The sequence below is a fragment of the Electrophorus electricus genome, chromosome 6, assembly GCF_041902795.1.
Source record: "Electrophorus electricus isolate QZ-2024a chromosome 6, ASM4190279v1, whole genome shotgun sequence".
Classification (NCBI taxonomy): domain Eukaryota; kingdom Metazoa; phylum Chordata; class Actinopteri; order Gymnotiformes; family Gymnotidae; genus Electrophorus; species Electrophorus electricus.
In genome coordinates this window covers 27,844,556-27,856,517 of record NC_137502.1, presented here as the reverse complement: position 1 = coordinate 27,856,517, position 11,962 = coordinate 27,844,556, and the positions used below count along the sequence as shown (strand labels likewise).

Genomic DNA, 11,962 nt, shown 5'->3' with positions numbered 1-11,962 from the left:
ATAAATGCGAGTGTGTGGCCAACGTCTATTATGTCACGGAAAGCGTCTCATTTAGATGTTTATTAGCCAGTGGTTACTGCCGCTGCTCCATCCACTGAAGATATACCGTGTGACGCAGGTTGTACGCACATGGGCGGATGTTGTACACGTCGGACTCCTACTCCACCGGTAGACGAGGCTCGTTATTCTGCGCGCTGTTTGTCAGAAAGCAAGTGCATGCGGCCAGAGTGCTCCCAGAAGCTTCTCCAGCTTGAACTGTAGCACGCGGCCTGATTTTCAGCACCGCGGGGACGTAACAGCTCCACCGCGGCGCACAGCTCGCGTGCACTGAACCGAGGCGCTAGAACGCGCAAAGCGCTCATCCTACGGAGGTGGGCACAAGAGGAGTTAGACGACCAAAACCGCTAAGAAAAGGCTAAGGATAACCTCGAGAAGAAAATAACCAGGAGACGAACTATTGGACGTTTGCCTCATCATAATATCCGATAAACCCCGATCAGGATGGCGTCAAAGAGCGTGGCGTTTTTCCTCATGCTCCAGATTTCTGCTGTGCTTCTTTGCTTCATGGAAGCGTTTCCTACACCAGCCGGAATGAATGGTAAATACAAGTTGTCACCGGTTTTTACGGTTTTCAAAGATTATATAACTAGGTAATTCGGATAATTGAATACTTATATCACGTTTGTTGGGTTAGTTCGGCTGTATATTGGATGTGATGTAAGTAGCGGCTTTAAACCAGAGTGTTCTCAAAGCGAACGCGATTTTTAAGACAATATCATAATCATTTAAAAAAAAGTCTAGAATGATGATAAGATTTGTTTTGTTGTGTTGCTCACATTACATGTCGATGGCGCAGTTTAATCTTTTGTCCCGTAATCGGATTACCTCTATGATCAGATTGGTCATTCCAGATTGAAACTGATGGCTATGCAAAAGCAAGTGGACATTCAAGTAATGTGCCACTGATGTTCCGATATAAATTTCATTTCGTTACACATTTTTTAATCCATTAATTAATTTATATGATTATTTATATGCCCAGTAGCTGTAAAACCTAAAAGTATTAACTGCCCTAATTGTCTTTCAGATATAATTTACTTGTGTTTGTACATTCAAGGTATCGGATGCCTGCATTAATGCGAATTCTTTGTATTAAAGAAAACTCTGTGTATTCGACTCTTAATATAGATAAAACAGATTACAACAGGCAGCTGACCGAGGAGAGACCCCTATGGCAGCAGGTAGGCACACTTAGTTTGGAATAAGAAAATCCACAACAATATAGAAGCGTTCTTTTATAGTTGTTAGGTTCCAGGGTTGGTTCTGAAATCAAGGTTAAACTTTGGTCAGTGCTTTGATAGATTTTATTAATTGTGTGTGGTTTATTACCCTTGAATTTATGCTTTATGCTTTATGTTGCCTTGTTATTTTATTTTATTTCTTTAATTATACATTTTATGCTTGTGTCCCATTTTAACAGATCTGTAGTAAAAATATGCCTATTATTATTATTATTATTATTATTATTATTATTATAACGTATATATTAATTCTAATAATAATAATTTAATCTTCCACTTCCACTCTGTGCCATAATGTGGTACACAAATCTACAAAGTTTTTGAGAAATGAATGAATGTTCAGTTGGTGGACAATGGGCTTAAATGCTCAAAATGTTTCTTTAACAGATAGCAGAGGCAGATAGTGTCAGTAAGACAGGTGAGTAGCCCCAATCAGTCAAAACAATCAAAACCTTTAGCAAATACTTGTCAGTCACTAAATCTTACGATTTCCAGGCAAATACTCATTTTCAGCTAATGTTTTGCTTTCAGAATCCAAACCCACTCAGCTGGCCGAGACCGCGTCCAACACAGACAGTGATGACATCACTCTTTTGAGGTCACTGGCTGAGAAATCTAAAAAGTCAAACAACGAAACACCAAGATCAGATTTGACAGCTGAGCACTACATTTCTGATGAGGCTGACTCCACCAAGACCAGGAGGCTGGCAGATGACTATGATTCCACCAAGAATGGGATGGTCAGCAAATACCAAGGTAATATCTATATTCACCACTGCTCAGTGCAAAGTACATTTAATTAAGAGTTGAATTAGAAAGCACACTTTGTGTGTGTTTGTGTGTGTGTGTGTGTGTGTGTGTGTGTGTGTGTGTGTGTGTGTGTGTGTGTGTGTGTGTGTGTGTGTGTGCATGTGCGTGTGTGCGGGTGGTGATGTTTAATGCTGTAGGAAGTGGATTGATGCTGTAAGTGACATTTTCTATGGGAGTGAAAAAATAATCTGATTACTGTATGCTGTTTAAGACATTTGGATTGTTAAACCTCTTAAACCCTTTTGCACTCTTCCAAGCCTGTGGACCTCAACTACTAGTCCTTTAACATGACTATTTAAACAAATTCTTGCTGATTTGTCACTGGGTGTCTGGTACATACACAACCACACAGAATGGTATTGTCTGCTAAACAATGGGGGAAAAATGATTAGTCTAAAATCAAGCTTACTGCTTTCAGCTCAGAGCTCTAGGATTAGATATCACTAACCCTAACCTTAAACCCCATCCCTAATCCTAGCGGTGGACATCGTTGCCCTGAACTCTGTAACAGCTGGAGCTAGCTGCTATTCTACCAAAAGGCTGACGAAAGCTTGCTTTGATCTCTAACACAGCATTAGAACATGTGCAGATAAATCCAACCTCCTTAATCACCCGAGTCCCGAAAAAACCTTTGAATTGTATGATGGAAGAAATGGTGTCTACTTTGCCAAGTTGTTTTAGTCAAGCAAAACCAGTACAGTACAGTATTTGGCATTGTAGTATATATGCAAAAAAAAAGAAGAAAAGAATGAAAATATAAAGCAGATGAATAAGGAGGAGTGTGTGTGTGGTTTCTGTGAAGCTTCCTGTTTGGCTGGAGCCACGTGGTGTTTCATGTAATGGGGGATTTTCAGGAAGCTGCATCTGCAATGTAATAAGAGCTCAAAGATCTCTGCAGGGGACGAGAGAGAGGACACAGTGGCCTTGAAGGCTGTGGAGGTTTCAGTCTGATGTCAGTGTGGAATTACAGTCCAGCGATCTTGCGTATTTCTTTTTCCAGCAGCCTGGGATGCTTCCCTGCCAGATGCCATGATTTCTGGCACTCTGGCATTTTAAATTGTACATTTTAAATATTAAGTTTTACTTTCTAAGATAGAATTTTACAGTTTTAAGTGTCTTCTGTACTTCTCTTTGTAGATGCATGTGTGAAGAAACAGAAATTTAGCATTAATTAAGTTTTGAAGAGCCAAAGAAAATATATTTGAAACAAATATTTTTGCCAGTTTGCTGCCTATAATAATAATAATAATAATAATAATAATAATAATAATAATAAGAAGAAGAAGAAGAAGAAGAAGAAGAAGAAGAACCAGAGTGGTGTAACAATGTTTTGGCACTCATGCTGTACAGCATAAAAAATGAAATTCACAAATCAAATCTCTTCCTAATGCGATGAAAAGCTTTTGGTGATTTGGATTTTTAGCCTCATAGAGAAAAAAAACAGTAAACAGAACAGGTTACACAAGACAACCTGGTTCTGCTTGGACAGAGCAGGTCCATCAGGTCAGTCTCTGGTTAGAAGGTGGGGCACAGGAAATAAAGCCAGATACCATGCTGACAATAAGCAGATGCACAAATTGACCTTGCACATGCAGGCACACACAGACACACAGACACACACACACACACACAGAAACACACACAGACACACATATGCATGTACGCACATACACATACACATACACACATCACATCTCTCGGACAGAGAGAAAACATGGTAGTTCCTTCAAGGGCAAACTCTGTTCCATCTTAGTCAGGGTTCTGTAGATCTGCCTTTGAGCTTTGGCCTTCATCAATCAAAGTCATTTTTATTTTTAGTAATTATGGCGTCATGTGTACTGTTACAGATGACCCAGAGAGCTTGCATCAGCTTGATGGAACACCACTCACAGCTGAGGACATTGTCCAGAAAATTGCCAACAAAATCTATGAAGAGGATGACAGAGGCGTGTTTGACAGAATTGTCTCAAAACTCCTTAAACTGGGACTGGTGAGGAGTTTATAAGGTTCCTAAGTAAATCTGTACTTTCCCATTAAAAGCCCCTTATCCTCAACGAGCAACTCAGTCAGTGACAGAAGGTGCATAATGAAGCCTTTCAGATATAAGCATAACTCTGCAGAGACCTGCATTAATGCCCATCATTACTGACAATTTTCATCTAGATGAAACTCTCACTTAGTATGAAGCTTCAGATTAGGGGCTCACAGTCTGCAACCATCTTATATACACTCTGTATATACCTTCTCTGTCATTTCAGTGCTTTCAATACACATAGCCCTCCTGTATCTTTTCATTCCTTGCTTTTTCAGGACATCTGTTCATTTTTATGTACCTCCTACTCATTGAACGTTGAAGTTAAACTCACACAGCAACCTATGCTCACTGACCTCCACACTTTCCTTTTGTGTGTTTAGATAACTGAAAGTCAGGCAGACACTCTGGAGCATGAGGTGGCTGCAGCCCTGCAAGATCTTATCACCAAAAATGCCCAAGAAAATGAGATTGAGGAACTGGGCGTTAGTTTCCCTGCTGCCAGGGTAGGAGACATTGAAGACACTGCAGAAGATAATATGGTAGGATAGGAGTGTGCATGTGTGTATGTGAATAAGACCAACAGAGCAGTATTCAGTAAAACCAATAGAGCAGCAATTATTTGTCTGTCTCACACATTCTCCAGGATGAAGAGGATAGGCCCAGCCGCAGGTTTGATGGGGAAAATGATGCTGGTGATGATGATGATGAGGAGGAGGACGAGGACGAGCGGGAGGAGGAGAGCCGGGACACTGATGAAAGGGTAGCTATGGATAACACCTGGGATGGCGTGAGTGAAGGCAATGACAGAAATGAACTGAGCCCAGAGGAGGGACTGCAGGATCTCCAGTACTTCCCCAACTTTTACAGACTCTTAAAGAGCTTGGACTCGGGTACACACATGCACACACATGCACACATGCACACATGCACACACATGCACACACATGCACACATGCACACACATGCACACATGCACATACACACACAGATACACAAGCTTGCATATACGCTTTTATGTACTCACACATGCACGTATTTCTACATGCATACATATACACAAATGCACATACACAATTAGTGTTATCCTCACACCCAGCCATAATCAGGGAGGCCACTTCTAAACCAGGAAATCTGGTCACTCACTTCTAAACCAGTAAATAATTAGTCACTTCTAAACCTGTGAATAATCAATCACTTCTAATCCTGTAAATCTCCAGTTAGAAGTCCTATGCCTCATCAGTAATAAACCAAACCTCCGGCTGCATTTCAGAGCAAGACAGAGAGGAGAGAGAGACTCTCATTACCATCATGAAGACACTGATCGACTTCGTTAAGATGATGGTCAAATATGGCACCATCACGCCTGAGGAAGGTGTCGCCTACCTGGGTGAGGCAGTTTATTAGGGTCCTTTTTTATTAGATTTTATTTTATATTATTAGTAGCCTTTTTAACTGTTAGTGGTTAGCGTTTTATCTGAATCTCAAATGATGTTAAGGTTGATTTGAGATCACTATTAAAACAAAGCCAGACCTATTCAATGTACCTTCTTTCTATGTGTACATCACTGCTAGTCAGAATAGTCCTGGGCTAGCAGCTCCTGGCTAAGAAAGGAACTTCACTAATGTATAGCAGCAGAAAACAGTTATCTGATATACACTAAAATACATAAGGCATCAGGCACCATTTATTTAAGTGTTAGAGTAAGGGTATTGAAGTGTGTGTTTTTCTCTGTGGTGGTAGTGCGAAGACGTTTCATAAAGAGAAGCAATTCATAGATGGTTTTAAGATTATGGTTGGGTTAGGGTTAGGATTAGGACTGGGATTAGGAATAGGAAATGGATTAGTTTTAGGGTTAGGGTTAGACAAGTCTAACCCTGGGATTCTTTCGTATGGTGCCTGAAAAACATACTTGCCTTGTCAGAGCTCTAACTCTTTGGTATGCATGCATACAGTTCTTCCCCCTGCCATTGGGACTATTCTTTCTTCAGTGTTGTGGTCAGCATGATCATACCCCACCTGTCAAGGACATAAATAAGATTATTTTAATGTTTCCATATGGATATGTGATGTTTACATAGGGATATGTGATGTTTCCATGGGGATATGTGATGTTTTCGTAGGGATATATGATGTTTTCATAAGGATAAGTGATGTTTCCATAGGGATAAGTGATGTTTCCATAGGGATACGTGATGTTTCCATAGGGATAAGTGATGTTGTGAGATATGAGCATTATTGCTGTGTGTGCAACAGCTTGCTCAACATAAAATGAATGAGTTTCTGGTTGGTAAGTAAAAAGACCCTCTATGCGCTTTTATAATCCTGGAGTTTTTGACTTTGGTAACACTTTGATAAGTGATTAGGGTCGTTTCAAATAAATTATGTAACCCTAAAAATCTGAAAGCTCATTTCATGCACTGGCACTCACAGTCAGTCAGTCACTTTTATATGTGCGTATGCACATCAGCCCTCATGTCTCAAGGTTAGGATTATTCATTACTTTCTCAGTAACGCAGCTCCCATGTCTGCCCCTGCTTCAGTATAATCTATTCTCCCACATCCCTGCCTAATGAGGCAAGGGCTAACACAAAACACAGATAACAATGGGGTTACTCTGACAACCCCCAGAGCCATGAAGGCAGGGCTATATGGAAGATGTGTAAATAGATTCATATGTTGCCTGGATACAGGTTGCTGGTGATCTGGTGAGGTTTAATCAGGAGATGAGTCACCTGTCACTCTCCTTTAATCTGTCCCTACCTGGTAATGCCCTTCTGGGAGGACAGGAGCAACGTACTGTATCTGTGTGTGTGTGTGTGTGTGTGTGTGTGTGTGTGTGTGTGTGTGTGTGTGTGTGTGTGTGTGTGTGTGTGTGTGTGTGTGTGTGTGCTGGCATCTCTTAAAGTATTTAAGAAACTTCTTTTTATGAAGAAAGCACAATCAGTCAAATACAATTATATTTGTACCATAAATCACAGGCAGTATTTTCTATTAAATAACCAATACACAATGTCTCTCAGGCATAAATATTAGTTCTATTTAAAACACCAAGATACAGATTCTAATACAAATAGTCTACCTAATACCTCAGATGTAACCTGAGTACACTGTTATTAAACAAGATCTGAGAATTGCTTTGCACTAACAGTGTAAAATATTTCACTGCACACAGAAAATCTTGATGCCATGATTGCCATGCAAACCAAGAACAAGCTGGGGAAAGTCAGGGTTACGCCACCTTCAGGTAAAACTACACAGTAGTTACTTTATAGTTAAAACGCTTTCTGGTAAACAAATCTGGCAAATAAACACCAAAAGACTGCTAACATGCTTAACAATAAAGGAAACATAATATGGAGCAGTTACTTTCATAATCATTTCATATTGCTAACTGCTCTCTGAGTCATCTTTATTGCAGTTGGTGTGAAGTCTTGCAAAATGGGCCATTATTCATCAGTATACACCATAGAACAGATGGGGGCAGGTTCATTTATAGCTCACTCGCTACTCACATTCATTCCAGGAAAGGCGGTGGACGAAGATGACAACACAAAGGAAGAGGCCGCCAAGATGCAGCGGGAATATGATTCCCTGAAAGACTCAACCAAAGGCACCCAGGCAGCTGCTGAGAACAGTAAGTGTAAACCACTTGAATTAGTGCAAGTGGTGTCATGCAGGATGAACTAAGCAGTATCAGAGCAAAACGGCTGACCTGGGATTAGCACGCCACGTCTATATAATCGGATACAGTTTACTTTCTTTTTACTGTGTACAGAATGGCCCTGGGGGATTTGTCTGAAAGCAGGTGGCTGAAGTGTTTGTTTGTTCTATTGTAGAGCCTCAAACTGCTTAGAAAAGCAGAGTTTAGGGTTCCCTGGTCTAACGCATCTGGTTCATCTTATAAAGGGCTTCAGAATCTGCTAGATTGGTAATGTGTATGTGCTAGACTCAGGATAACTATACTAACTAAAATATTCTGCTGTCTATCTGGTCTCACAATAACAGTGAAAATTTGGCCATATTTGGAATAAACAATAGTAGATGTATAGCACACATCCATTTTCCTAACTCTGCCACACTGATTTTTCTGCATTAAACACTATATAGTACATTTGTAGGTCACAAGAGATAGCGCATACTTGTGTGTATGTGTGTGTGTGTGTCTCCATGTGGAAGAATATATAAGAATATATTATGATATAATAATATAATGCACAGGATGCAGCCATGTTTTAAAATGATTAAAAGGTGTATGCATGCATTTATATATATATATATATATATATATATATATATATATATATATATATATATATATATATATATATATATATATATATATATAAATGCATGCATACACCTTTTAATCATTTTATTTCCATTATATGAACCTACTTGACCTCTTTCCCTCTGATATTTCCTACTCTTCTCTCTCTCTCTCTCTCTCTCTCTCTCTCTCTCTCTCTCTCTCTCTCTCTCTCTCTCTCTCTCTCTCTCTCTCTCTCTCTCCCTGCCTTAAGGTCATGTTGGACAGTCAGAGAACTACCTGACAGCGATCAAGAAGAACATTGAGTGGCTCAAAAAACATAAGAAGGAGAGTAGAGAGGGTGAGTGGTGCCTATGATTATACACATGGCCCTCCAGAATATTTGGCTCAAACTGCTAAATCTTTGCTGAACCAACATAAAAAGTCTGTGTTGTACATCAGTTCTGTTTTGCACTGAAAATATGAGAGAAATCTAAATTCAGTAAAATTATTCAAAGTAAAAAAAAAACCTTAAACTTGAGCATATCACTGTCACGTGTCATGTATTCACACACTGTGGTAATTCTATACTTATGTTCTTACATATTCATATTTTATAAATGCTTTAAATGTCTACTAAAGCCTGCACTCAGGAATGGTACTTCAATAGTGCTCACGTTTTGGCTTAATTTAGCTGTGAAGACAGCAGTTGAACTGTAATGGTGGCCCCCTCACCTGCCCCACTTACCACATGGCCCTTTTCTTTTGTTTGTACCATTCCACATGCTCTTTGTTTTCATCTACGTCTCCGCTCCCTAATTGTGTCAATTCCCGTCTAAATTCATCCACCTATTGTCACTCATCCACACCACCTGTCTTCACCTGTCACTCATCCACTCCACTTGTGTCTTGTTTCCTTCCTTTTTTGTGTCCTCGTAAAAATCTATTTCTACCCCCGGTGATGGTTGATGTGTGGATTTCCATAGCGTGTGTGGTGGTCGCATGTGCATCCTGCTCTCACTTCCACACACCACGTTACACAAACAACAGGCTATATGCATACATTTCATTAAAAAATATTACAGCAAATTATAGCCCCCATTAATGAAATGCAAAAAGCCAATAACAGCAGTCCCTGAACATTAAAGATTCAGGACCGTGTACAGAGTCTAAACTCACAGTAATCCCTGAGTCCACACTAAACCAGCCAACAAGTAGGCTCTGCAGCAGGTTATTTTCACCATGGATATAGGCTGGCCTGCAGACATGAAGGAAAACAATAGACCAATTAGACTCCTTTGTCTGTCTAAATTTGCAATTAAAATGGGTGAGGGGCAGCAGCGGAAAGGACAAGAAGCTTTATGTAGAGTGCCTTATGCATATGCATATGTCTTAATTAGCTCGGTCTAAGTTACTGTGATGACAGACACTTGTTGTTCAAACAAAAGGTGGTTTTTTCCACCGTTCCTTTTACCTATCTATGTGTACATGTTCTTTCTTGTTGTTACCATGCGCTGATTTGCAGAGATCATTCACACTAGAGAGATCTATTAAGATCACTCACATAAAGAGCACACACACAAAGATCACTCACATAGTGAGATTTATTAAGATCACTCACATAGGGATCACTCAAACAGAGATCTCTAAAGATCAGTCACATAGTGATCATTCACACAGAGATCTCTAAAGATCACTCACACAGAGATTACTCATACAGAGATCACGCACACAGAGATCTATTAAGATCACTCACAGAGAGCACACACACAAAGATCACTCACATAGAGACCTCTCAAACAGAGAGCTCTCCGTAGATCACTCACATAGAGATCATTCACTCAGAGAGCTCTCTAAAGATCACTAACATAGAGATCATTCACTCAGAGAGCTCTCCAAAGATCACTCACATAGAGATCATTCACTCAGAGAGCTCTCTAAAGATCACTCACATAGAGATCATTCACTCAGAGAGCTCTCCAAAGATCACTCACATAGAGATCATTCACTCAGAGAGATCTCTAAAGATCACTCACATAGAGATCATTCACTCAGAGAGCTCTCTAAAGATCACTCACATAGAGATCATTCACTCAGAGAGCTCTCTAAAGATCACTCACATAGAGATCATTCACTCAGAGAGCTCTCTAAAGATCACTCACATAGAGACCTCTCAAACAGAGAGCTCTCTAAAGATCACTCACATAGAGATCATTCACTCAGAGAGCTCTCTAAAGATCACTCACATAGAGATCATTCACTCAGAGAGATCTCTAAAGATCACTCACATAGAGATCATTCACTCAGAGAGCTCTCCAAAGATCACTCACATAGAGATCATTCACTCAGAGAGCTCTCTAAAGATCACTCACATAGAGACCTCTCAAACAGGGAGCTCTCTAAAGATCACTCACATAGAGATCATTCACTCAGAGAGATCTCTAAAGATCACTCACATAGAGATCATTCACTCAGAGAGCTCTCTAAAGATCACTCACATAGAGATCATTCACTCAGAGAGATCTCTAAAGATCACTCACATAGAGATCATTCACTCAGAGAGCTCTCTAAAGATCACTCACATAGAGATCATTCACTCAGAGAGCTCTCTAAAGATCACTCACATAGAGATCATTCACTCAGAGAGCTCTCCAAAGATCACTCACATAGAGATCATTCACTCAGAGAGATCTCTAAAGATCACTCACATAGTGATCATTCACACAGAGATCTCTAAAGATCACTCACATAGAGATCATTCACTCAGAGCTCTCTAAAGATCACTCACATAGTGATCATTCACACAGAGATCTCTAAAGATCAGTCACATAGTGATCATTCACACAGAGATCTCTAAAGATCACTCACACAGAGATTACTCATACAGAGATCACGCACACAGAGATCTATTAAGATCACTCACAGAGAGCACACACACAAAGATCACTCACATAGAGACCTCTCAAACAGAGAGCTCTCCAAAGATCACTCACATAGAGATCATTCACTCAGAGAGCTCTCTAAAGATCACTCACATAGAGATCATTCACTCAGAGAGCGCTCCAAAGATCACTCACATAGAGATCATTCACTCAGAGAGCTCTCTAAAGATCACTCACATAGAGATCATTCACTCAGAGAGCTCTCCAAAGATCACTCACATAGAGATCATTCACTCAGAGAGATCTCTAAAGATCACTCACATAGAGATCATTCACTCAGAGAGCTCTCTAAAGATCACTCACATAGAGATCATTCACTCAGAGAGCTCTCTAAAGATCACTCACATAGAGATCATTCACTCAGAGAGCTCTCTAAAGATCACTCACATAGAGACCTCTCAAACAGAGAGCTCTCTAAAGATCACTCACATAGAGATCATTCACTCAGAGAGCTCTCCAAAGATCACTCACATAGAGATCATTCACTCAGAGAGCTCTCTAAAGATCACTCACATAGAGACCTCTCAAACAGAGAGATCTCTAAAGATCACTCACATAGAGATCATTCACTCAGAGAGCTCTCTAAAGATCACTCACATAGAGATCATTCACTCAGAGAGATCTCTA

At 40.1% G+C, this 11,962-nt stretch overlaps 1 protein-coding gene across 2 annotated transcripts in view; it reads left to right on the top strand.

Annotated features, from left to right (window-relative positions):
• Window positions 1-118: 118 nt before the first annotated feature.
• scg3 (secretogranin III) overlaps window positions 119-11,962 on the top strand; it is a 17,804-nt gene continuing 5,960 nt past the window's right edge. Inside the window, exons 1-11 of one of the 2 annotated variants that reach the window (XM_027006673.3) lie at window positions 119-598; window positions 1,189-1,241; window positions 1,689-1,719; window positions 1,833-2,057; window positions 3,959-4,101; window positions 4,527-4,649; window positions 4,790-5,036; window positions 5,417-5,533; window positions 7,320-7,391; window positions 7,671-7,781; window positions 8,668-8,754. In XM_027006673.3, the coding sequence (XP_026862474.2) occupies window positions 502-598; window positions 1,189-1,241; window positions 1,689-1,719; window positions 1,833-2,057; window positions 3,959-4,101; window positions 4,527-4,649; window positions 4,790-5,036; window positions 5,417-5,533; window positions 7,320-7,391; window positions 7,671-7,781; window positions 8,668-8,754 (1,306 nt within the window). In that variant the 5' untranslated portion in view covers window positions 119-501. Of the gene's footprint in view, window positions 599-1,188; window positions 1,242-1,688; window positions 1,720-1,832; window positions 2,058-3,958; window positions 4,102-4,526; window positions 4,686-4,789; window positions 5,037-5,416; window positions 5,534-7,319; window positions 7,392-7,670; window positions 7,782-8,667; window positions 8,755-11,962 lie in introns of both variants that reach the window. The other variant, XM_027006672.3, reaches the window with a different exon arrangement.